At 43.2% G+C, this 27,663-nt stretch overlaps 1 protein-coding gene across 5 annotated transcripts in view; it reads left to right on the top strand.

Annotated features, from left to right (window-relative positions):
• Positions 1-27,663, top strand: part of Grid2 (glutamate ionotropic receptor delta type subunit 2) — a 1,369,063-nt gene that overhangs the window by 1,328,878 nt on the left and 12,522 nt on the right. For 3 of the 5 annotated variants that reach the window (XM_075983937.1, XM_075983934.1, XM_075983935.1), the window contains one exon: positions 1,803-4,255. The exons of the other annotated variants lie outside the window; for them this stretch is intronic. In XM_075983937.1, the coding sequence (XP_075840052.1) occupies positions 1,803-2,225 (423 nt within the window). In that variant the 3' untranslated portion in view covers positions 2,226-4,255. Of the gene's footprint in view, positions 1-1,802; positions 4,256-27,663 lie in introns of those variants that run through there. 5 annotated transcript variants of the gene reach the window in all.

Here is a 27,663-nt window from a genome sequence, read left to right as displayed (position 1 = left end):
TCCAGTTTGTATAGCTGTGCAAAATCATACGTAGTAACTCAGGGAAAACAGCATGTGAGGTAAATTCATGAAAACATGAACATTTGAAAAGAGAGAGAGGGGCAACAGCCCTTGGCTCGTTCATCTTAAAGGAGTTGGTGTGAAAAAGACATCGCGTTTATTCAGTGGTTTCGTTTGAGGGGCCGTTTCAACAAAAGTTTTAAACTTTCTGCCCAGTGCTTGGCTGACTGATGCCCAAGGCAGTTCACAGAGAATGGGCTTTGATGTACGAAGAAAAATGACCTCTCATTTGTATCTGCATGTCTGCGCGGCAGTGTTTGTCTTTCGAACATCCCTTTCTATGTAGTCTAAGGATCCTCATAGCTCCTTAGATGCAAAGTAGCATCAGTACCGTTTGTAAGAATGGCTTCGCTTTCCTTGCTTCCTACCCGTGTGAGTGATCATACCCAACCCCACAATGTGGAGACAGGATTAAAAGCTAATCAGGTTTATCACCATGCCGTCTTTGTGGAGTGAGTACGCATTGGTATCTCTGCTGACATCAATCCAAAGCAAAAGGCCACATTAATGCAGATTGTAGCTGAGACTCGATGTTCTGCATACTCTGGAAATGAAGGGCTCCTGGGCTTCTATTTTTGAATTACTACAGAAGATATTAAATGTTTGCATTGTTACAGCTGTTGATGGATGTCTAGATTATAGTTGCCGTGGGAACCATAAAATTATACGTCTCAACCTTCTGAAGTCTCGGTGATAATACTGCATTAATGGATTTTTATTGGATTTTTAAATGAGAAAGGAGAAGGGAGCGCAAGGCTGTGCATTCCGGCAGGCTTCGCTGCAGAGTGCTGCACGCGCGGCGGGAAAACACATACCCTATTCTAACCCCCGATGGCCATTCCAGGTTCTGTGCACAAACATCTTCTCCTCTTATGATTAATGGACATTTTTATAACCTCATAAATTTAGTTTATTGACCTTAGCTGTAAATAAGTCTGATCACAGAGAAAATTTTATTTATTTTCAATTCTATTTTTTCAACCCTGAAGGGTTTAGTGAGTAGGATTTCTCTCTAAAACTCTGAGGCTTTACTGCCTTTTAAAAATAAATAAATAGAACTTCTTGCAAGCACACCACCCACTTAACATAAAACTGACCTGCGGTTAAAGCTCCTTATTCACACGTCCTGACCTCACAGTTACCAGGTTCAGGTGCTGGGTATCACATGCTGTCCCTGTCATGGAAAAGTCTCTCTAGTGCTGACTCTTTCTAAGAATCTGGGCTGCAAGAAACAACACCTTGTTTGTTGGTCATTGACATATTAGTGCAAAGAAACACATATCTCTCTCATCTAAGGACAGAAAATTAAGGCTAGGCCTAAGGGATAGAAAGAGTTAAAAAAAAAAAAAAAGAATCCATCTGGAATGAGACTCTGAAAGAGGAAGCATGCACCAGAAAGGGGTGGCAGGGGTTGAGGGAAGTCTCCAGAATCAGACCTTCTGCTCATGTCTCTGCCTGAGCCTGTCCCGCGTCTTTGTAGCTGCATGCGACATATGCTCATTTTAAAGCTCCGGCTGCAAAGAAAGTATTTCCTATAGATACTTTATCTCAAAGCCCTGTCAGGATTCCCAGAAACTAGAACAGTGCCTGGCTCGTGCTAGGGGCCCAGTCAATGTCTGTTAAGCAAATATGCCCCACAGTTCAGTTAATTACATGTTTGCTGAACAACTTTTTTTTATTTTTTTTTAATCCATGCAAGCTAGTACTGATGAGATCCTTATTTTCTTTTTCTTCATCTCCAGGATGACAAGGAAATTGACCTGGAGCACCTCCATAGACGTGTAAATAGCTTGTGCACAGATGACGACAGCCCCCATAAACAGTTTTCCACCTCGTCAATTGACTTGACCCCTCTGGACATTGACACTTTGCCAACACGACAAGCCCTGGAGCAGATCAGTGATTTCAGAAACACTCACATCACCACCACCACCTTCATCCCAGAGCAGATCCAGACTCTTAGCCGCACGCTCTCAGCGAAGGCTGCCTCTGGCTTCGCTTTCGGCAGTGTGCCGGAGCACCGAACTGGCCCTTTTAGGCACAGGGCTCCTAATGGGGGCTTTTTCAGGAGTCCTATCAAAACAATGTCATCTATTCCTTATCAGCCTACTCCCACCCTGGGGCTCAATCTGGGCAATGACCCTGACCGAGGCACGTCCATATGATCAGCAGACAGCTCCGCCTACCCTAGGACTCCCCCAAAGGAGCAACTGTAATGTGGGACTAACATGGATGTGACATTCTATTTAAAAGAAATCAGGATAATTAGTAACAATTCTAGTTCTTTTTCCTCACGCCCTTCCCTGCTCTGTTGCTTTTGTTCTCTCTCTTTCTCCTTCTCTGTCTACCACCCTCCACTTTTTTTTCATTACTCAACTTGTTCCCCACGAATATAGTATTCTAGGATCCTAATTAGTCCGCTTCTCATATACTGTACTTCAAGACTAGGGCATGAGCGCTGGGTCACTGAGAGCACGCGCAGGGTTGGCTCTGCATACAGGGCTCCCACGTCCCATTCCTCTGTGTGGAAACTACAATTGCAATAACTTCAGTCTTTCTCCATCTTCAGCTGCATCCATACAATTCTCCACTGTTGTCAAGCGTCCTTTAATGGTGGACCAGAGGCAACCCCTGCAGTGTCTGGGAAATGATTTGAAGACCATTCAGGCCACGCAATACGAGAATGCAGTTCAGTAGGATTACAAAAAAAAAGCCATTTATACGCCAGTCAAGACTACAGTCAAAATCCCCCTTGCACTGCAGCAGGTGCACGCCCCCTTCATGCGATTGTACAGTATTCACACTTTCTCTTATGTACAGTAAACTTTACCTTATGGCAAAGGCCTTTATTGTGTTAAATAACTTAGTATCTCATATATACATATATATGCACCTATATAATGTGTATATATATAAATGCAGCCATTGCTATTGCAATTCATTTAATAAAAGCTTTAGTTTAAAAACCAAGCATTGTGTACAGGAGCTATGAGAGCGCAGGAGGCCTTTTCAGGCGGAAAGGCAGGTTGCTTTAATGTCATTCTGACCTGCGTTGTTTGCCAAGAGACTATTTTATAATTTTGTTATTAAAACATCCAGGGTGATTTCATCTTTGTTCCTAGATGTACTCATTTGAATAGGTTTTGCATTCATTACTCCGCAGTGTAGAAAGCTAACCTTGATAATTTTACCTTTTGTTAATTATCTAAATGGGAAATGCCATTAGCTGAACCTTACACACAGCACACAGAGCAGAGTTTAACCATAGATCATTGTAGGTTCAAAGTCCCCTTCCGAAACTGCGAGCCCATCAGTATAACTGTAGCTAGGGAGGAGGGGAAGCCCTGCAAGTGTCGATGTGGCCTTATTTGCTTCATACAACACCCTACAGCAAACACGTAACAACCGTTCTGGGCTCTCATCTGAACCCCTTTCCCACCCGCTTCTACCGGAGGTGTTCTGTTTCTTTTTAAAAATCAGTACCCAGTGTGTCAGCAGGGGCAACAAGCAAAAACCAGTGCCTCTTGGTGCACAATCCTCTAAAAGTAGCATTCTTATCTGTTAGAAACATAGACCAAGCTTCATCTGTAATCCTAAAACTCGACGTGGTAAGTAGGAAGCAGGGATTTACCCTGTGATTTCAGGCAGCCGTATGCTTACTTTAATCTCGTTCATTCTGTGGCTAGGATTGTTAGAGGATCCAGCCTATGTGATTTGCTTTAGGAGCAAGCAGTTAAGAGGTATATCCTTAAAGTGTATTCTATTTTGATCTAATTCTGTTCTGGGGAGCATCTTGTACTGTCACTGTTTTTGTACTAAATCTTTAAATATTGTCTACTGTGTCAGGCAGAAAACTTTCTTATCATGAGGAAGCACTTTGTTTCCAGGGTGACAAGTCCCGCGGTGCATGCACACCTTGTTCCCCTGTGACATTCATGTCCTCATTTCCAACTCTGATTTTCAAATGGAAAAAGTCTTTACAGCTATATAGGGGCACCCCAGATGCTGCAGTGACTTCAGCTATCAACAAACTGTTAACCATGTACAATACTGGAAATAGGCTGATTTTGATGTATTGCCTATTCTACAAGTCCACAAAACATTTTGGAGGCCTCAGTTATGAGTGGCAGAGCTTTCTGTGTATAATTTGTCTACATAATTTGTCTAATAAAAATGTTTTCTAAACTTGCTCTCATACTATTGAAGTCTTAACTATAAAAGTCAAAGATGCTGATCTCACTGATCTGTCTGAACCTCTCGAAAACACTGACATTGTTGAAGTGTACAGCACAGACTCTAACCAGCCGGACACCAAAGTGGTGGGTCTCCAGAAACCACGCTTAGAGAAGCCCTGAGCCAACCAACAACTGCCGACCTGCTGTTCAAAACAACAATGTATTTGTTTTTCTTTGTGGATGGCTTTGTGAGCACTTCTGGGGGAAGTTTGTCCCGTTTTAGAGAAACAAGGCAGCCGCTATATTAATAGCAAGATGAGCATTTGTAACATTCAAAAATTGGGGGGGGGGGGTGCTAGGGGTAATTATTAAACTTTGGGCTTATTACAAACTGCTTGGCTTTTCAAAAAATAATCACCTTGCCAAATCTTTTAATCTGGAAATTCATTTAGACTCAGAAATTATTTCTATGACACTATTATTTCTACATTTGAACACTATTAAATTCCTCTAATAGTTAACTCAATGGATGTATGATAGCTACAAAATGTGATTTAGATTAAAATCTCTATTCTAAAATTCCTTCAAAAATCCTTTTTAAGTGTGGGAAGCAGGAGAGGTATAGACTATGTCCCTCCATTTTTGACTATGAGATCAATAGCATTCTAAAAAGCTGTTAGCTGCCCAAATGCTTGATATCTAAAACTTGAAACTGGTGTGAAATTTCAGCTTTGCGATTTGGGCTCTACCATGTTTCCATCACATTCGTCCAAGTATTCTGGGGCTGTGGATCCAGAGATGAGGCAGAAACACAGGTGCCTCTCCCTTTTTCTCCTCCAAAGTGCACGCTGCAGATCTCTGGCATCATAGCCTTGCTTGTATGGGTGTTCCATGGCCATCTGAGCCAACAAGTCAAACAGCAAGCACCTACTGCCTCTATTCCAGGTCACACCTTTCGGTAAAAATAAATCTGAATCCCTTCTCTGTCTAGCGTCAGCTCCTTCCTTCAGAGTTTGTCCTGGTTAATACCCTTTGGATCAAACTTGCTATTTCAATACAAATACTTTATACTCAAGTGACTTCATTGCTCTCAAATGTCTTGTTTCTTCTCCTGGTGAGGTAGCAAGTTTTCTGAATTTGATGCCCAATCAGACATACAAAGAAAACTGTGAGGCTTCCCCTTTTATTATATCTACCTACAGGCAACTTACTCTTTTCTTAGTTGTGTGGGTTTTTTGTCTCCTTTATTTTAGGATTAGGATCACCAGAAAAGATAAACTGTTAAACATATTCTTTTCTGAATGGTACTTTGTTTTCTTAATTAAAAAGAAAAAAAAAGATGAAAATACTGACTTACCCTCCAAACTTTCCAGCTCTATTATTCTAGATGAGTAGCAAGCTGTTGCTATTCTATGGTCAGAATTTTTTGGTGAAATGCCTCCTTGATTATGGATATACTAAGGTGGGGCCAAGAACTTATGTGTCAGGAAGAACATGAATTGCAATGGGATTGCTAAAATTTGAGTCTTTTGGTTTCTTACATTAAATCCTATGGCCAATCTAAGCCTTTTGACTAGAGACTATTCAATGGCCAAAATGGCAGTCATGATCACCGTCTTAACACATCAGTACATGTCCTTTCAATAACTCTGTTATCGGAGTACAGATGAGCTCCTTAGGGTGGAAGCAACTTTCCTGAAAATAAAAAAATAAGGAATTAAGCCATCACTGGTAGTAGACTTACCAAGTTCCGTGCAGTTCTCTCGGTCTGCACAGGCCACGGGTTGTGTGACTGCTGCCGTGCTCAGTGGATGTAGAGAACCCGTACTGCCACCAGTAATGTCCTTTCTCCATAGTGAAATTCAGGGTACACAGGCCACTGCACAGCCCTTCTGAGACGGCAGAATATATCACCCCCAATCCAGTTCAGCCCCTTGGGGCTCGCTATAACCCAGCCTAAGAGAGTAATCCATTCCAACTTTTCCTGTAGGCCAACTCTGTCTGTCTTCTGAGGTTCAGACCACATGCACAATAAAGCTTTGGATATTTCCCAAGATGTTGATTTTCAGAAGTGTGAATATTAAGCCAGAAGTAAACTGTCTAACACTCTATTCTTATCAATACCTGTCGTCCATGCCCACCACTGTCCATGTCAGAATGAGACAGACCGCACGATTCAGGTCTGTCCCTGCAGCTCTATTCATGGGGGATAATTAGAGCTTTGCAATGCCTCGGGCACGTCGCCTCAGAGAGCAAACAATTTTAATCAGGATCTGCTTCACACTGCGGTTGAGCCTCCAGGTGGCTTTACTGCCATGGGACACACAGGACACGGTGTCCCACAAGCTGCCTGTTACACCGGCAGCCTCCCACCCCGACCGTCATTCAGAGATGACAGACTCAATGGCTTTGCCCTACCATGTGGAGCTGGACAGACAGGTGCTACCTACCTCAAGTACAGTCGCCGGTGAAAGGAACTCTGTCTTTACATTCTTTCTTCTGAATTCCCAAACACCGATTTTCTTTAGTAGTCGTCATTTGTGCTTTTACCAATAAATTGAACGCATGGCCAAGAACTTTCAAATTTGAAGACTTCTGTCATATCTGGAGTCTCTATTCTGACTCACTCTTACATACAGTTTAGGACCAGTACCTTATTTTTAAACAATTTTGCACATTTTGTGGAATTTCTCTGGGGTAGGAAAGAGCAGAAGGGTAAGGTGAACAGCACCCTGTTTTCATTGCTGGCTTCGCACTGTCCACATGGTTGACTCCGCTCTAGCAAAAGCTGTTTTTGAGGAAGCCACACAGATTCCCACTTGGAATTACCAGTACATTTCAAAAGGCTGAAAATACCCATGATGTGATTAGAAAATCAAATTTTTCCAAGACAACATCAATTCTCATTCATTTAAAACTAATTAAGCTTTCGGAGCAGCTGCATCAGAAAGAGAAACAGATGTCACAAATCGAAACTGTCAGCACCAGAGAAGAGAAGAAAAATACTGCTTTTAATAAATATTTTCCCTGTCACAGATTTGAAATAATATGAGTAGAAGGCAGATGTTAATTTTTCAAATTGTTATATTATATTTTCAATTGACACGACTGAAAAAAATAAGAATTAAGTAGCTACTGTAGTGACTATGCATAATTTTTAAAAACCAGAAATCAATGCTTTTGAAATACAACAGATACACATTTTAAAGATACTAGAGATACTAGATATAGCCTTTCTGAAGTTAAAAAATTAAACAAATTTCATATTGCCTATTTGTTCTACAAAAAGAGTCAAGAACAAAGTGTGGATATATGGTGTGTGTGTGTGTGTGTGTGTGTGTGTGTACAATAATTTAATTCATTTGGAATTTTGAGAGTTACAACTATTTTTTAGGACCTGTATAAGCCCCACACTAGGTACATACATTTCTGAGCATTATTTAATTCTTTTGGAGAATTAAACTTGACTTTGAAATGAAGTTTGGAGCTTGATTACTATCTACAGCTGAGTAGACGTCTGTTGTTAGAAATAAAAACATGCTGGAATTAATTTGAAAACAAAGGTTACACATTTGACACATCTCACATGTCTTCTTCACGCCAGAAATGGTTAATGAATAATGAAGATGGCCAAGTGGCTTTCAGTTCCTATTATTAAAAATCTTCTATCGTCAGTCATATGAGAAGCTACAATTGTGACACATCTACTTGAAATGATAGACATTAAGCACCTGACACAGAAAGGTCTCACCATACAGTGAGTGTAGGGCTTCCTTCCAAATCAACACACCCCAGGGAAAACAAAGAGCTAAGCACCCAATGGAGCACACGGCCAGGGCTCACACTCAGCTCTACATGGCCAAGCATTCCCAAACTCAGTTTCTGCAGACTTCTTCATGGAAACACCATGCAAAAGACCCATGAGAAAACATTCTCATATATTAAACTTCTCAAGTATTTTATGAAGCATCCAGCAGTTCAATTGCAATCAGTATTTAACTAATTCTTTCAAGTTCAACATCGCTAAATGAAGTTTGTAAGTATCACGCTATAACAAAGACTTCTAATGTCTGTTTAAACTTGTTGTGTATGCCTAAACACTAGTGAAGCTTCTGGGATCTAGAATAGTGGAAAAGAAAAACCTCCTAGACTCAGTCTAGAAACAAATGCCTACCACAAAGATGCATCCTAAGTAGTTTCCTGCAGTGTGCTGACCACACTCCTTAGGCCACAGATACTCTCCTTTCTCAGGCAGGTGGCACCCATGGGTGGGAGTCCTCGCTATATACTCTGACTTCTCAGAGAGCTTCCAAAGTTGGGAAGTTAAAAAGGAAACATTGGGAAAAGTTCAATGAAGACACACGGCATCAGTAGCATCCATGGATACAGATGCACATTCTGTGGGGATGCAGGATAAATTCAGTGATCAGATGAGTAAGACAGAAGAGTATTCCCTAAGAAGAACAAGAAAAGGATATATAGGCTGTGTGGTGAAGATGCTTTCCTGGAGGAAGTAGGGATTTAGTGTAGTAGGGCAATGTGGAAAAGGCTCAGAAAACATATTCCCAGTGGTGGGCTCAGGGCAACAAAGGCATGGGGAGCTGGAAAAAGCCTGGGGAGTAGTGTAGACCGTCACATGTGGAGTGAGAAATGTGTCCCGGTGGCTGTGATACAGAAAGTTAAAGCCAAGTTCAGGAAGTCCACCCATTACACTCACCCATCAACCCTGTGTCCAGTGTATGTCCAGGGGTCACTCTGTGAAAGATGCTGTTTCCATACAAGAGCACAGCAGTCAAAAGCCAGGGAAAAGCACACCGCCACAGCTAGAAATTCCTGTCTCCAAGGACCTTGCAATAACAGCAGAAGGCAGGTGACTAAGCAAGAGAGACACGTAATGGTAAACACAGAAGAGAAAAACTAAAACCTAAGAAGAGGGGCAGGAAGGCCAAAGGGGAATTGGGATGTGCTAGTCCCAAGGAAGGGGTAAGGGGACGTCCTGCTGAGGTTGTGCTCAAGGGAATGGGGAAGGGAGTGAAAATGTGAGGCAAATTTGTTTCCAAGGAAAAAATATTCTTGACTGCAGGGACATACAGTGCAGATGCTCTAAGTTTAGAGTGAAGAGGGTAAACTTAGACGGCAATAAGACACTACAACCAGACCAGAGTCATGGGGACAGAAAAAAGTGTGGATAAAGAGTAGTTCAGAAAAGCAAGCATCCACATGACAAGGCATTATGGGGGTACTGTGAACACGTAGGCTCTTATTCTGGAGGGTTCGGAACAAAGTAAAAGCCTATAGCTACTTCCGCAGGTTCATTACCAGGTGACAGTAAAAGAGCTGATGTGTTCTTACCCTTTTCTGCCACTGTTTAAAGTATAACAAGAGAATGGGACAGTGGCTAGTATTTGGGTTTCAGTCCATGAACTTCCAGAGAGTCCGCAGCCTGGCTAATGCTCACAGCTGCAGGATGCATAGAAACTTCCACAGGGAGACCTGAAGAGTGTAGCCAGAAGGGAAACACCAGGAACTGTATGTTCTTAGAGGAATGGTTTGGAAAGGTTAAGCTCACAGCACCTCATCCAATGGAAAAGAAAGGGACTAGTTAACAGCCTGTGGCAGGACAAGGAGGTGGTTCAGTGGGTAAAACGCCAGTGGCACAAGCCTATCAGCCAAGCTTGATCCGGAGCCATGAAAGGGTGGGAGAGAACTGACTCACACAGCTGTCCTCTGACCTCCACATAAATAGTGGGCATGTATGTAAAGTCCCCATACATACATCATACACACACACACACACACACACACACGGACAAACACACACACACACACACATGCTAGTTCAAAAAGTAACTGAATTTTGGAAGGCTCATCCAATAGCTCTATGAGCTACATCTTAGTCAAAAGAGGAAAGACAGTGCAGATGGTAGATATATTTGTCAGGAAGAAACAGAAGTATTGAAAAATTCAGCTGAACATGATTATGAAGGAACAAAGTTAAAGATGACTGAGTTTTCATATCATTGAGCAAAAGAGCAGCGAGGTCACTGTCCCTTCCCTTCCCCTGAGATCTCTGAGAAGACAGTGTGCTTTAGAGAATGTGTATCAATTTTCTTTCACCATGAGGAGGAGAGGTGTATTTGTAATGAATGGGTGGTAGATACCTTCAAGTGTGAGTGTTACAGACTTCGTGATTTTAATTGGGGCGCTCTGAAGTTCTGAGGACTTTTCTCAGGATCTACGAGGAGCACAGTTGAGGTGGGGCCCACTAGGTTTCATTCCGGGACGCTCTGATTGTATCTCTTCATATACTGAACTTTCTCCTAAGATTTCCTCCACCCTCAGCTAACTCATTGCTGTGACCAACTCCACAGGGCAGGGAGCTTTCAGTCCCCATCACGTGTTAGGCTCTTCCTCTTTGCATGTGTTCTTTGCCCTGTGCTAAACAGTGCTCACCTCTGCTTCTCTGAAATGTTCAGAATAAGACTCATGCTCATTCCGACAAATCATTTACAGCATTTTCCAATTGGTTAAGCCTCTGAGCTAACCAAACTGTCTGGTGGTATAGTGGCAAGAACTGCAGGCTTATTAGTGAAACTCGAGATGGATCTTCATTGTCCTTAATGAGAGAAATAAATAAAACAGGTCTCCTAGATGGGGTGATTGCACACACTGAGGAGCAGGGACAGGTGAATCTCTGTGACTTCGAGGCTAGCCTGGTCTCCATCAAAAATTTCAGGACAGTCAGGAATGAATAGAGAGATTCTGTCTCAAAATCAAAACAAAAGCCAAACAAACAAAAAAAGCAGATCTTTGTAATGAGACTCACTAGAATCACAAAGTGACTAAACCTGAATTCAACCTGAAGCTATTTCCAAATACAGACTTGTCTTCCAAGAGAATGAATTGAGGTTAGCACAGTTACAAATGCCTGCCATGCAGAAGTCAGAGTACATATACTATGTCAAATCAAATGACTCTGACATTAACCATGTTTGGTTCAACAAAATTGCTGTGTGCTTTGAGACCCGAGTCTATTTCAACTTGAGAGTTCAGAAAGAATGTGCTTATGCAGTCAAGAATACTTGAAGAGACAGAGAGATCGGTCTGATCTATTGTCACAGCTTACTCACTGGCAGCTGGAGAGGTGAGCACTCCCAAGAGGGGAGCGTTCTCTGAGATACCATCAAAACCACCATTTGGATTTCACTCAGAATTGCTCTTGCTGGCATTACCACCTGTCAACACTGAAGTCATTGTGATGAATCCCTTTAAGGAAGTCAAAGACTATTTCCCACTTCTAAGGGAAAAAAAATCATATATCAAATCTCAACAAGAAACAGGTAGCTTGTATCCTTACAGATTTAATATAACTTAGGTAAACCTGTTTTTCAGATTGTTTGAAAATACAATTCCTTACAGTCTGCTCTTGCCTCGCATGAGCCACATGTGTGTGCATAACCTCTCTTCTTCCCCATAGACTCTATAGTATAGAGGAAGCTAGGATATAAGTTGTGTACACACGCTGCCTGGAGTATCTACACAATACAGGAACTTCTCAACAGTTTGGGGGTGTATATGTTTCTAAATCACTGTTTTAAATATTTATAACACAGGTCCTCATCTAGGTTTTCAAACGTAGAGAAATTTAATCCACTGACTTCAGAAAAAGTCATTTGCTCACACCTGCCTCTAAATTCAGCTCCTGGATATCTGATGCCCCCTTCTGCCCTTTTTAAGCATGAATACATAAGGCATACATTCCTACAGACATAGAACACAACAGAAATCAAAATAAATCATAAAAATATCGAAGCTGAGACATAGAAAAGCTGTCTTGACTAACAAGTGAGCTAAGCATATTTCAAATCCATATCTATTACTTCCAGCAAGAGGTGAAAAGAGATACTTGATCTTCTTACCTCTGTGTACATTCCCTTGAGGAGCTATGTCCAAACAAAGATCAATGCTAGTCAACTGGTCTTTAGAAACTGAGCATGTTTTAGTAAAAACTATTAGCAGAAAATAACAGTTAGGCAAGGTGGTTATGTATCATGAATTAGAAGACATAACAGCTTTCAAGATGTCCCACTGAGATGGTGGGGCTGATCTATTAGGAGATCACCAAGGCCAGCTGGACTGGGACTGAAAATGCATGGGATAAAACCGGACTCACTGAATATGGTGGACAATGAGGGCTGCTGAGAAGCCAAGGACAATGGCACTGAGTTTTGACCCTACTGCATGAACTGGCTTTGTGGGGCCTAGCCTGTTTGTATGCTCACCTTCCTAGACCTGGATGGAGGGGGGAAGACCTTGGACTGCCCACAGGGCAGGGAACCCTGACAGCTCTTTGGACTGGAGAGGGACGGGGAGGGGAGTGGGACATGGGGAGTGGGGGGAGAGGGAGGGAAAAGGGAGACAGGGAGGAGGCAGAAATTTTTAATTTAAAAAAATTAATAAAAAAAGATGTCCCCTGCCAGATTAACCCACATGCCAGCAGAGATATCCCCCACGTCACATGCTAACAGAGATATCCCCCTTGTCATATGCCAGCAGAGATATCCCCCCTCAACCCAAGTTAGTAAACCTAGCGTCCCTCCCCTAGTCACATGCCAGCAAAACTATGCACCTGATCCTTGCCAGTAGTTCAGCAACACTTAAGGCCTTCTTCTTCTCTTAGTGCCCTCTAGTGGCTACATTAGAATACCAGTTCTCTTGCTCTGACTCCACAGTCCCTGTTCATAGCTCCTGTTGCAGTCCCAGGTCTCCCAAACCATCCATCTCTCCACGAGCCTATTCTCATTTCTAGTTGAAGCAATGCAACAATTTAACTTTGTCTGTGCTATCTGTGGCCCACCAGCTAACAGCAAAGATCTTATGTGAAGCCTTTTCTGAGCACTTCTGGCAGGAAACGCTAGGCAGTTGCCACAGAGGAGCAGTGTGTGAGCTGAGGGAATGGACTTTGACAACTGCAGAGACAGAGGGAGAATAAACAAGCAATGCGTGTAAAAGACATTGAGAGGAAGAAAATGACTAAAAAGTAGGAGCTAACTCCAATACCTATACCCAAGAGACTCCAGACGCTAGACATTGGAACAGACATGCTTATTGCTGCCCTGCTCATGACAGCAATGAATGGAATCAACCTAGATGTCCATCAGAAAATAAGTAGATAATGAAAATGTGACACAAAAGAAAGGTTTCTGCCTTAAAGAAAAAGAACTCATGAAATTTGCAGGAAAGTGGATAAAGCTAGAGACTCGGAGAGGAGAATAGCGAATGTTCTCTCTCATGTATGGATCCTAGCTTCTATTGTTGTGTCTATTGTTTGTATGGGAGAGAACGTGGGGGAGGTCAGAACACTAGGAAGGTGCACACAAGAGCCATAAAGGGGGCTTTAAGATATGAAGATGAGTAAGGTATGAGAGCGTACATGGTGTGCAAGTGGTCAGGGGGACCCTGTGAGGGGAGGAAGACACAGTGGGGACGGGGACCACAGAGGAGGAGATGAGGAGCAGGGTGGGGCAGAATCAACCAAAATGAAGGACGTGTGAAAATGCTATAAGGAGATCTGTTACTTGTTTACTAATTAAAAAATAAAAGTGAGCCTGAGAAAGCAGGACTGTGGCTTTTTAAAAAGGAAGTCATGTAAGGAAATGCAGAGAAGAGATGAGGAAACACTGGTTTGCTGATGTGCTTGACATCTCTTTTATACTTCTTGAGCGCATCACACATACACAGAGATGTGTGTATGCTTGCACACACACTCACCAGGCCCTGCAGACACTCAGACACGACACCATTGCTATTTCACAGCTATTATTTTATTTCAAGGGTACTATATCTGTGCACAGCTCCACCACAAGGCAATGTGTGCTGTGTTCCTGAAAACTGACACGGCAGATTACAGCGAGTTCAGAGAAGGGAGAGACGGCCATTGTCCCAGATCTTGCTTTCCTGGACTACAGCACAACCATTATAAAAGATGATGTCTGATTGGAACCTAAAGTAGCCCATAATGTTTGAGACTTCAGAGGAAGGCAAGGTCTTCTTTTACTGGGGTGATAAAGTATTTTGTGGGGAGGATGATTTTGGAAGTTGAAGTTGGCCTTAAAACTGAATGTAATGTCCACACGTTCAGTACAGAAAAAGATGGGTTTTTTTATTATTTTTACAAAACGGGAAAGAGATGAAGCAAGTCACAGTGAACTGAAGCACAGCTCGCATTCGGGAAGATGAAGTAGCCTGGGTGGGGCATAAAGCCAGTGAATAATAGTGAGGACAAAAAATACCACAACTATGAAAGCCTAAGGGAGCCACCCACCTGCCATCTGAGTTGCACACCTTTCACAAGCTCCAGTCACTTCTGAACAGCTGTGAATACAGGACTCAGGGAGATGTTTGCAGTCTTCTAGGGAAGACAGACTTTAACAGGCAATGGCAATAGACTGAGATAAGCGCTACCGCAGAGGACATAAAAGGTGATTTGCAACCCAGAACAGGGCTCAGCAAGCACCCAAGAGGATCAGATTCCAAATTAAACCAGAGGGATTACTGGGCATGTACCAGGCAAAGGAAATGGGGACCACTCAGACTGAACGACCAATATGAAAGAGACCTGAGGGCAGAGAAGGGCGTCTGTCCAGTGACTGGACAGAGGAAGCCGAGCCTGGAATGGGTGGGAAAGGATGAACTGAGAGTAGCTGGAAGCAGCAGGAGGGAGCCTGGCTCCTCACATAGTGCATCGAAGACTTTGCAGGGCCCATTTTTAGGAATGCTTTGTGGCATTGACGGTGGAGTAGCGGTAGGGAATGAATTGATCATATTTGTTTTAAAGAATCAGTCTCCCTGCCCGAGAAGAAAGATTGGGAACAACACACGATGTGAGGGGTTGTCCTGTGGGGAATCCTCGCAGCTCCAATGAGATAGTACAGTTCCAGCTGCAAGGTGGGAGGTAGAGAGAGAGAGCCTTGTGAAGGAAATGGGGTCAGGGGTCCGGACTTCAGCTATACCCTAAAGCAGCTGAGTTTTAAGAGGTGATAAGTGAGCTGAGGGATATGCCAGTCTACTTAACACAAAGTTCATTCTGAGAGCAGAGCCAAGGTGATGAACTTTATCTAAGGACAAAACATGCATTAAAACCCACTAAGCAGCTGACAGAGAACTGGGAGAATGCGTAGAGGACTGAGTCGGCCCAGGGGTCAAGAGAAGATCTTTTTTTCAGTAGGAATATTTGTTCAGTCTTGTCAAATACTCAGAGAACATGGCCACCTAGTAGAACCAGTATGTTGGAGGTCCCTAAGGACTTTGGGATAAATGGTATGCAAAAAAAGGAGGAGGAAGAAGAGGGATAAAGATGCTGGAAATCAAAGCCAGACTACAGATGTGGAAGAAGGAAGAATAAATACATTGAACACGGTGACAAAGCAAGAAGTGCTAAAAAGTATTGTGCTTATTTGCTTATTTGTGCTAGTGTAGCATGAACTTGAGAGTTTCTATGCAAATGAGAACATTGAAAATGCAGGAACAGGTGGAGAATAAAAAAGCAAAAAGGGGTAGGATCCATGTCACAAGTCTCCCAAGGAAGCAATGACAATCTCATCATGATGTACAAGCAAAACCAAAAGAGTATAAGCCTTCATGTAACTTCTGGGTTCAGTAGCAGGACAGTGAATACAAACTCTGTTGGATTCTGTGTTTTGCAGATCACCGGTGAAGATGAATGTTCAAAGCTGTAAGAATAAAGAATAGGGGAACTCATTAGAGAAACATAGGAGCCCAGTGTTCATTGTTGAGGATTCAGCTGACCTTATGCCAAGCTGATCTACACAGATAGAATTTTTTTCAGCCATCTCTGGCAGCCTTTGTATAGGCAGAGAAAGCACAGTTGACAAATTATCTGGGAGCTGTAGCTTAAATATAAATATACAAAACATAGTAGAATGACCATCCCAAGTAGTATAAACAAAAAGCAATCTTTAACGGAGTGTTCAATAGGATATGAAGTAAAGAGAGAAGGCACACTATAACAAACACCTCTTTCAGAGAGTATGTCTCCTTGCTCCAAGAAAATATCAGAATATTTTTCAATCACAAAAAATTCCCAGCAATCAGAAGATTGTCTTTTATGTGATGATTCAGAACCCAAATTCCAAAGCGTACCCCAACCGTTGGGAGGCTGAAGCAAGAGGATTGTGAGCTGAAGGGAAATCTAGGTTATAGAGTGAGAACTTGTTTGTGTATCTGAGGGGAGTGGGGGATGGAGGGGGAAAAGAGAAAGGAAAAGAAATGAGAAGGGAGAAGGGATCAAAAGGAAGTGTGATATATTGTCCCGTTTAGGACAGGGCACTCCACAGTCCTTATTCTCCGTTCCTTCCCCAGTTGTGAGTCTCCTCTGTGTCAATCTCCATCTCCAAAGAAGTTTTGTGATGATCACTGAATGAGACATCTCTATAACAGCTCCTCTCCCCAAGACTCGGGGAGCAGCCCAGAAGAGAAGGCAGAAGGGTGATAGGAGCCAGAGGCAGGGGGTGACTCAAGGAAACCATGTTCTCCAAACACGGCAGGGCACATACACACGTGAACTCACTGTGGCTGTCACAGCATGCACAAGACCTGCACACAGCCAAGCCACACAAAACCCCAGCACAAGAGAGAGGAGATAGTCACAAAGTCCCACCCCTGGGTGAAACTCCATTGTCAAGTGGCAGGTGTCAATAGTGTGGGCCCTGGCGGGTCAACTCAGCTTCAATGGAAGGCCACACATCCAAGATACACGGGCAGCACGCATGATAGGTTTAAACAAAGAAGACTCAACGTTGGGAGGTTTGGGGGGGTTAATATGATCAAAATACGTTGAGTGAACTGCCTGAAGGACTCATCTGAAACTGTGCACCACTCGGCCTTCTAGACACATGAGGGCCGGCCCATATATGACCTCACAGAGCCTGCACGGGTCTGCAGCAGATGTAGTCCTGGGGCTGAGGAGACATGCACACGTACCGCCATTCCTAACCTAAAAGCTATTGTGAGCCATGTGTAAATGAAAAATCAGTTTTCTTCTAGGAGTCTCCCTGGGGACACAGACCACTCTTAAGGGCAGGCCCCATGCCCAGGAGCGGGTGGCCAACACAAAACAAACTCGGCGGCATCTTCAGAGGGTCTCTGTCACATAATGTGAAGTCAAGTAATTTTGTGGTTGGTGCTGTTCTTTTCCATTTCTTCTACCTTACAGGTCCTTTGCCTATATATTATGGTTTCCTGCTTGGAGTTTTTAATGGGATTCCTGGGTGTGTGAATATGTGTGTCTCTACGTCTATATCCATGTCTTGAGCTTTTTCTTAGGCTCTTTTTCTTGTTTGTGTGTTTTGTCATATTCCAATTTTTGTTGTTTTATTTATCTTACTTTATTTTGTTATCCTTAGGCACCTATTTATTCCCTAAGGAGAGACAGAAAGAAAATTATTCCAGACAGGAAAGGAGGTAGGGAGAAACTAGGAGGAGCAGAGGGAGGGAAAAACCACAATCAGAATATATCATATGGGCGGCTGTAGGAAGGTGAACCTCGAACAAAGATTCAAGGCAGGATGTCTGCAATGGCGCAGACCAGGTGCAGTGTTTAAATATGAAGCAAAAGATGGTCTTTGGTTCTAGGAACATCATATTTGATACAGAAGTAAAATACCAAGGTGGATTTACACAGCAGGACCTTGAAAACATAAAAATAAAGTTTCCATCAGAACATTGGGTGCGAAGTAAAACAAGAGCCTGAATTCTCCACACAAGCAGTAAGTGAATGAAGGAATGGGGATTTGTTCATTCAATCATTTCACATTGCATACGGACATCAGAAGGCCACATTTCTTGACTGGCAAAAGTCAATAGGTCAGAATAGCATTGCAACTTCATTCCGTAATAAATCTTGTTTTTATTGCATAATCTAATCAATATTTGTAGAATGTGCCACACCCCAGGCACGCGCACACACGTACACACACACACACACACACACACACACACACAGAGAGAGAGGGGGGGGATTAAAATCCAAAATCAGTTTTCCTGCGATCTCCTTGAAAACGCTTCTCGATAGAACATTCCCATTGTCTCAGTGTGTGGGTGCACCCCTCGCGGTCCTGAGTTCCTTGCTCGTGCTCCCTCTCCTTCTGCTCCTGATTTGGACCTTGAGATTTCCGTCCGGTGCTCCAATGTGGGTCTCTGTCTCTGTCTCCTTTCATCGCCTGATGAAGGTTAATATTCAGGAGGATGCCTATGTTTTTCTTTGGGTTCACCTTCTTATTTAGCTTCTCTAGGATTGCGAATTATAGGATCAATGTCCTTTATTTATGGCTAGAAACCAAATATGAGTGAGTACATCCCATGTTCCTCTTTTTGGGTCTGGCCTGGGTCTGAAAAAGCATGGGATAAAACTGGACTCGCTGAACATAGAGGACAATGAGGACTACTGAGAACTCAAAAACAATGGCAATGGGTTTTTGATCCTACTGCACGTACTGGCTTTGGGGGAGCCTAGGTAGTTTGGATGCTCACCTTACTAGACCTGGATGGAGGTGGGCGGTCCTTGGACTTCCCACACGTAGGGAACCCTGATTTCCCTTTGGGCTGATGAGGGAGGAGGATTTGATCGGGGGAGGGGAGGGAAATGGGAGGCGGTGGCGGGGAGGAGGCAGAAATCTTTAATAAATAAATAAATGAAGAAGAAGAAGAAGAAGAAGAAGAAGAAGAAGAAGAAGAAGGAGAAGGAGAAGGAGAAGGAGAAGGAGAAGGAGAAGGAGAAGGAGAAGGAGAAGGAGAAGGAGAAGGAGAAGGAGAAGGAGAAGGAGAAGGAGAAGGAGAAGGAGAAGGAGAAGGAGAAGGAGAAGGAGAAGGAGAAGGAGAAGGAGAAGGAGAAGGAGAAGGAGAAGAAGAAGAAGAAGAAGAAGAAGAAGAAGAAGAAGAAGAAGAAGAAGAAGAAGAAGAAGAAGAAGAAGAAGAAGAAGAAGAAGAAGAAGAAGAAGAAGAAGAAGAAGAAGAAGAAGAAGAAGAAGAAGAAAATAAAAGTAATGAAATGGGAAAAAAAAGAAAACGCTTCTCGCCTAGGCCCTCGTGCGGTGGTTCTGGGAAGTAGGCCCTCGTGTGGTGGTTCTGGGAAATGACGGTACTACCTTAGGCAAGCTACTCCAGTCTCGCTTCCATTTTCTTCATCTATAAAATGGAAATGGTGATAAGTTGTTCCCAAGATCACTGCTGACATCATTTATTTTTCAATCAATGTAAAGCCCTTAGCTCAGGTCCATGTTCACATTCGTCTGCAAACAGTGTTATTTCCATTTAACATGGACCTGCGTTAGTCAAAAGACAGATCCTAGCCGAGTGACGAATATAGGGAAACCTGACTTTTTAGTCTTTATAGCCGATCATAAAAAGTCTCTTTGAGAGGAGTGTACTGATGGAAACACAGCTATTAACGCCCCGGGGCTTAGAGAGTGAATGTACTCCCAACACTACAATCTAAAGTTATTTGAAAGGGCATTTGGACTTCGAATAGATGGAAAGAACCATAAACTGCATGTTCGAAAGCAGGTTTTAAGTGTGCACCTTAAGTCAAAGTCAAATGTGTTCCTTCACTGGGCTGTGTTTCATCTTACACAGCTGCAGAACCTTAAGAATGTCAGCCACATTCTCAAACGCCGTGGCCACGTGCAGATGGGAAGCGAAGCCAGTCTGTTATGCAAATAGCAACAAACTAGCACCACCAAGTTGAAGGATATATTTTTTAAAGCTTTTTATTTTCTAATAAAAACAAAGAAGACTGCTAACTTTACTGGGATCCAGCCAAGGGTCCCAGGTCTTCTAGTCTTGCGCCCACCCCTTGGCTGTATCCAAACCCTCTTTTAAGTTCTTACTGTGGGATCTGGGATTGCTATGTTTTCCAGGCTATGTACTGTCGCCCGGTCTGGATTTGAAATTGCGATCCTCCTGTTAGTCCTCAGTTAGCTGGATCGCCGTCCTGTGCTACGGTTAAAAAGATTTTTAATTTTTAAAGTGAACTGACAAATTCAAGACCACGTTTCTCTTTCTGAATTGTTGTGACGCCTGCAGTCATCTATATAGCCAGATGGTGGCGCTGTGGTTCCATATGTTGAAATTTTCGTTTTAAACTGTTTTCAACAAGTAATAACGTTTTTAAAAAGTAGCCTTCTTTGGGGGGAAAATGTATGACTTTAAACCTTCTCTAGTTTCCCATTAGTAGCAGAAAACCTGGGTGTTCAAGTTCTTTAGAGTATCTGGATGATTGGTTCCCATAGGTGCTGCGTTACAGGGTCGGTCCGAAGTCACATGTGTTCGCTTGCCTTTAGTTGGCATCTCCAGCTCTCTCATTTACTCTGTTGGTGCTGTTGTCTTCTCTTATTCTGACATTCCCAAACTGATGATGGCATTCGTCCACTGTAAAACGGACTGTTTTCTTTCCGATCCACATGGTTTGCAACATCCCCCTTTATCTCTGGCCCCTGGTGAGGACCTGAGTTCTGAAAGACCCTTCAGAGTGGCCCAGGGACACAGGTTAAGTATTCAAGTTCTAAAGTCTGAGGGCAAGGCAGTGGACCAGGGACATGTGCTTGAAATAGACATAGAGACCGTTTGTTCAGAAAGGAAAAGCTCTTCTGAAAGTAGAAGTGGGGGAGAAACCTGAGGGAAAAGCCCCAAAAGTAAAGGACCACAAAGCTCTTGACACGTAGCACAGGTCTCTTCCTCATTTTGTATAGCTTGGGCTACTTTTGAACATGCTCAGTTTGTTGTATGAAGCACAGGTGGTGAAGGGCGTCTAGTCTTTCTGGCTTTTTTTTCCTTCCTTCTTTCCTTTCTTTCTTCCTTTCTTTCTTTTATTTCTTTTTGAGACTCTCACTATGTAGCTCTGTAGTCCTGTCCTGGAACTCACTATGTTGAACAGGCTGGCCTCAAACTCAAAGAGATCCCCCTGTCTCTGCTTCCCAAAGGGCTGGGATTAAAGTCATATACCACCACATCCAGTGCCAACTGACTTCTTTACGTGCTAATCTGGATGTTTCTTTTTGTAGTATCTATTACCCTATCCTAGAAATGTCAGCACAGCCAGGGATGGCGTTATAATCCCAGCACTTGAGAGGCACAGGCAGGAGGATCAGGAGTTTTGAGGCCCAGTTTATCTACATAGTAAATTTAGAGTCAGCCTGCAGCATATGAGACCCTGCCTCAAATCCCACAGCCCCGAAATTAAGACATCCTGCATCAACACACCTGCTAGAACATGATGTCCAAGCAAACACATGGCAGGTGGGAAATGAAGCCAGGGAGGGCGCCATCACAAGAGGCTAGGAGCAAGTTTTGATCTATGTAACAAAGTTACTTGCAAGCTCTCCTGTGGCCTCCCTCCTGGCCAAGGTGCCACAGAGAAAGAATAGAGCCAGATTCAGGGCCTTTTATAAGTGTCAGAGCCAAGGTGCCACCTTTTCTACATGGGGACATATCTTCCCCAAGCAGGCCCTGTCACCTAAAGGTCACCTAGCCCCACTCTTCCAAGTGAACTCTGAGCTCTAGGTACGGACTATAGCTTTAGCTCTCTGTATCCACTACAGACCCACCCCCATCAAAAGCGGTTTCTTTTCTAAGAAAAGCCTTTATTATATATTGGCTTTCAGTATGCCAAACAAGTTGACACAGCATTTTAATCATAAGTTGGTTTCATGTCTGAAAGTCCTGGATTTGATTGATTAAAGGCAATGAATAAGAAAATGAAAGTGTGTTCTACATGAAGGGTTGAGCATCAGCTTGCTTTGGTGTGGACAGAAGTCACTGTGAATTTGCAGAAAGCCATTCCTAGCTCCTTGATATCCTTCCTCCACCTTATATCACAGTAAATGAGCAAAAACACGTGGCTCTCCTAGACCCAGCAGTAAACACAGACCTTTTAAAAAACACTGCTCTCAGAGAATCCCTGATTCATCTCTCCAGAATCCTATTTGTCAGGTAACTTCCATTTCTCCCTACACAGGGAGATGATTTTGAATAGCAGACAATGTTCCATGGGAATTCCCTCAGATGACTCTCAATCCCCAATACAGCCCCCATCTCTCTTAATTATTTTTCAAAATCATAATATTGTGATGTTCTATACACGGTGACTTGAGAGGCCTTTCCCCAGGTTCCACTTCTTTTCCAAGAATGTTACAACCAAAAGATAAAACTGAGCCTCACAGTTTTAGTATAAAACATAAAAAAAGAGGAAGTATTATTGGATGTGTGACTGGTCTTTGATACCTGATTTTTGTTTGTTTGTTTGTTTTTCAGTCCTTCCCTTCGAACTTAAGGCAAATAGGAAAGATGAGGAGGAAGGAGATGAGGTGACAAGAGGTCACTTAAGCGGTTATAGCCTTAAACTAATGTGGAATTAATTCTCTTTGAAAAAAATGCACGCTTTTTTATTTCTTCCCTAGGAAGCAAAATAAAACAGGATTTGCCCGGCTGCAAACTTTCTTTAGGAAAACTGTAGACAAGATAGACAACAAGGGATTCCCTTGAGTGTTTCTCCAAACTACAAAATTACACAGCCCACAGCCGTGCTACCAGGGTGTCCCTACTCCCTAGCATAAATGATAGGTCGCTTTGAGATGGCAGGGCCAGTCTGCAGAGTTTGATTTCCAGGGAGACAGGGCAGGATTTGCTGCTATGCAGACTGAGTAATGTTGGAAGCCAACATCATGTCACATTTTGTGCGCACTTTCCAAAGATTAATCCAAGCGTTACAAATGGGACACAGACTGCCATTGTCCCAGGGACACTTTAATAACCCACACCTACAATATTCAACCTGTTGTTTGCACAGGGACAACTCTGGGACACAAAAACCCACCAGAACGACTCAGGGAAGGAGGCGCAGAGAGACCGAGTCCCAGGCGCCAGCATCTCTTCGTCTCATCCTTCATGGCAAATGAGTCTGTTCAGGGCTCATTTATGCTTGAGGATGGGGGTCGCCGGCCGCTTTCTTCAAAGCTTCTAGGGAAGCAGCGCTTGAATGTGCAGCTTGCCCACTCGCTCTCTCCCTTATGCGCCACTCCGGCAAGGTTTCTCAACTGCAGGTGATTTGTGCTTCGTTTTGCATAAAACAGCTCACGTGAAGTAACCGCTTCAGTCCCCCTGGAATAAATCTTGCCTTGTCTGTGTGACTGCGCTCCCCTGCCCCCTCCCTCCTTCGCGTGCTCGCATCTGTTGTTCTATGATATTCCTCACCGATGAGAGGCTCAGGAGGCAGCCCCAGGATCAGAGGACTGAGCGCCGGATGAGAGGAACTCACAGTTGCTGTCTCTAATCCATCTTCTTCAAGTCCTTGCATAGAGTGCTCAAGATCACACCCCTTCCTACCTTCACCAACCACTGATGGCCTTACAGGTCAGAAGGCATCCAGATCCAGACTGCAGCGGGAAGCTGTCTTTCATAGGAGAGGGTTCTTTCTTTTTTAATCATAAATGGAAATGTTTGTAGAATCACAGTTGTGATCATTTAATTTTAGGTTATGTAATGGTATTGTAAACACAACTTGGTTTATTTTACATAAACCATTACTGTCACAATTAGTAATAGCTAAACTGTGAAAGGTGGAAAAATCCACAACCCAGACCAGAAAAATAAGATAACCTTAGAAAATCCCTATAAGACAAAAAAAAAAAATGCTTACAGAATGATGCTCATGTAATTCACCTTACGTTATAACTCTGTCCATTATACTTACAAAAAGGAACCAACACAAATCATTTCATTTTCACTTTTTAAAAATGTGTGTTTACGCTCAGGTGCACACACAGCCTGCACTTGGCGGTAAGAGGACAATTAATCTCAAAAGTTAATTCCCTTCTTCCATCACATGGGCTCCTGGGATTGAAGTCGGCCTGGGTGGCAAGTTCCTTTATTCACCTTGCTGCCCCATAATTTATACTTTCATGACAAGTTCCCGCTATGGGAAAAACTACAAGAGCCGGCAAACACAAAGTACACCGTTGGTGAAAGGGCACACTCCTACACTTTGAACTCTAGCAAGGTGCTGACTTGAACTAGGTCAATATATTCATCAAGACAGGACAGCATGCATTTACTCTAGTGCTCAAAAAATAAGAATCCTTCCATTAGGCTGCCCGTGTGGTTTCATTGAGATAATAATTTTTTGTTTTTATCACCATCCTTCTTATCAGGTAAGTAGAGGCTGATTGTTTTATAGATATAATTACCCTTGATATGAAAACTATGTGATTAACTCGGGAATAAACACAGGACTCCTCTGTTAAGGATCGCAAGTAGAGGCAAGCTAACGCCAGTGGGTCAGGGGCAGCGCGAGGCAATCTTGGAATTCAGCTGGTACCAGAAAGACCTGAGAAAGTATGATAAAGAACCTAGGCCTCCTCTACCCAAGGTCTCCCAGAACTGGAGTAAGATGTCAGCTAACTGCGTTTGGTTCTGAAGCCCAGAACTGACCCCCCCTCCCCCCCCAGTTCACAAGGCTGTTGGAAAGCAGTTGCTTGTGTGACAGGTGTCTGTTTACTGACCCTGTCTTCCTGCAGTTCCTACCTACCATTTCCATGGGATCTCTGGGGCTTCTGAAGGGGACAAGGCCTCTTTGGGAGTTCCCAGTCAAGTCAGGCCACTCACATACTCTGATGTCAAGTTTTTAAAAATCAAAATATCTCATTTATTTTTTTAATCTACCTATGTTTATTTAGCGCGCGCGCGCGCGTGTGTGTGTGTGTGTGTGTGTGTATTAGCTGTTTCTAGAATTCGGTATTATACATGGGAGAGTTGGAGAGACTGAGATGCCAGAGAGAAACTGGAAGCATAAGGAAGGAAAATGGCAAACATTTTTCTTTAAAACAAATAAAACAAAATGGTGGGAGAAGTTATTGGTTTGGGCCGATGGCACTTGGAGAAGATTTACACAGGGATGATCTGGGGATCCCAGGCTTTCCAAATGATTTATTTCCACAAATGACCAGAAGCAGCCAAACCATTAGAGCTGAAAGGAACAGCGTCTCAGCCTGGGACAACAAGCAGCTCGCTGAGGATCTAGTGTGGGCTCCATGCATAGGTACCTCCGACATCAATGGCTGTGTGTAAAAATCCAGCATCTTGGCACCATTTCAGGGCGTCAGCACGTGTGGGGGAAGTGGAAGCAACCGAGAGGAATGGCGAAGAGTGAGTTTCACATACGTGTCTCCATCCACACTGGAGACAGAAAGAACAACGTATGCGGAGCATGTGTGGACCCACTGAGTGCTATCACCACAGCCCTCAGCCTAGCTGAATTACTCTGGTTTAAATTACGGACAGCACGGATATCTGTTTCCTATCTTTTCTACAGCTCGGAGATCTCAGTCTTTCAATGCCCGTTCAGTTGTGGCTTCCTGTGGCAGCGATTCTCAACCTGTGTGTCAGACCCCTTCGGAGGTTGAATGGGAAAACACAAAAATTTGAGTTACGGTTCATAGCAGTGGCAAAATTACAGTTATGAAGTAGCACCGGAAATAATATTATGGTTGGGGTCACCACAGCATGCGGGTTGCAGTATCTGGAAGGTTGAAAAGCACAGTCGCAGGCTGAGACGGAAGAGCTGGGTTCATTCACAAAGCCAGCACATGTTGCAAGCTGCTAATGCGGAAGTCTGTTAGACTAGAAACATAAGTGACACGCCACTTCCTCCTGCCGCATCCCAAGAGCAAATGGGGAAAGGAAGCTTGCACAATGGCCGCCTCACCGGGGAAACGGGAGGCCAAGCGTAAACTGTCCCTGAACACTAGGAGCCCCTGAGCACCTACACTGGTCTAAGGATCAGCCTGACATCTCTCTCACGTTTATACTCCTTCCTGCTTTACTGGATCTGTGGCAGCGGGGCTCGCAGTGGTGCTGTGTCTGCGGAGATGTTTACAAATGTTCGCCGTAAATAAGACATTGCAATGCGTTACTCAAAACACGACAGCGTTGGGATTGTTCTTACAACTTTGTGCTGATTATTCCAGTCACAGCCTCTCCCCCCCGCCCCCCAGACTGTCTCCTTTATTATAGAAGAAAGATTTGGAATAGTTGGTCCCCGGAGTCCTGAAAAGGAGGTCGTGACCTCAAGAGTCATACAACCCACTGTGTTCTTTAAAAAAAAAAGTCTAGATTATACTCAGTCAGATTTATTGGGGCTCAGAGGACGATGATTAAAACAAAGAATAGGAAATATTAAATTAAGTAGCTTTAAAGATAACCAGAAACAAAGCTTTGGAAGACAGTAACTAAGAGTTCAACTAATTCAATTATTGTATAACTCTAATGCTTAAAGATCTAAAGTCTACATGTTTATCTGGTAAAAGTGATCATTCTGTATTAGCTAGCTGTATTTCTTATCTTAAGTGTGTCTTCTAACTCCTTTTGTAATTAAATGTTTACTATAAAAAGTAATTCAAATATTAAATTCAAGAATCTTATCTCTAATTCAATTGTTTTTTTAATAAAAAAATTCTAACTACATTCATGGGTGTTCTTTTGTTTTAAGCAACTCCTATTGGCACAGCTATAGCTATAATACTTTGTTGTTATTAGATACATTGTCACAGTGTAGTTTTGTCTGACCTGGAACTCTCTATGCAGACCAGGCTGGCTTTGAACTCATAGAGCTCCATCTGCTTCAGCCTTCTAAGAGCTGGGATTAAAGGCATGTGCCACCAAACCCTGTTAAAGCTGTAATAAATCTAATTTTAGCTATTGGTGAAGTAAAGTGAACTACTTCTAGACCCGATATGCATCAATCCATTTCAAAAGTCTGACTATCTCTGGAATTTTCCACAGTTTTAAGAATAGGAACACTTGGTTTGTGTTCAAATATATTATAGGTGATGCGCTTGTATATGCCAACCCACTATAAAATCTTGTCAGTTAAATACAGTGTTCCAGCAAGAAAAGGGGACACAGGAAACAACTACCCATAGCGAGATGAGTTCCTAGTACACAATCTACTGGATCACTGTGGTGTTGAAAGCAGCAGCCCTTCCTGACCCCAGAGGCCCAGACACTGCTTCTTCACAAGCAGGGCTTTCCCTGGTGTTTAAGAGCCAGGATGGGAATCAAGAGCAGAGTCAGTCAGCCATTGCCACACTGAAAAGCACTAGAGCACTATGGGCAGGATCTGAGGCGCGCCTGCGACCTGACCAAATGGGAGCCCAAACACTTCGGAAACAGCTAATTTCAGAACAGTCCTGTGGTCTTGCAGAAAGAAACAGGATAAAGGCATGACTCTGCCGAGACACGAGTGCTTCGGCTGCTCTCCTTTCTGCGCCTGTGTCCTTAAGAATGTTTCAGGTGGCAATGAATTGCAGGAGTCCCACTACTGGTGGAGGTTGTTTGTAGACTGTAAAGGGTGTTGATT

The sequence above is a fragment of the Microtus pennsylvanicus genome, chromosome 8 (genome assembly GCF_037038515.1).
Source record: "Microtus pennsylvanicus isolate mMicPen1 chromosome 8, mMicPen1.hap1, whole genome shotgun sequence".
Taxonomy (NCBI): Eukaryota; Metazoa; Chordata; class Mammalia; order Rodentia; family Cricetidae; genus Microtus; species Microtus pennsylvanicus.
This window is presented reverse-complemented; position numbering and strand designations above follow the sequence as displayed.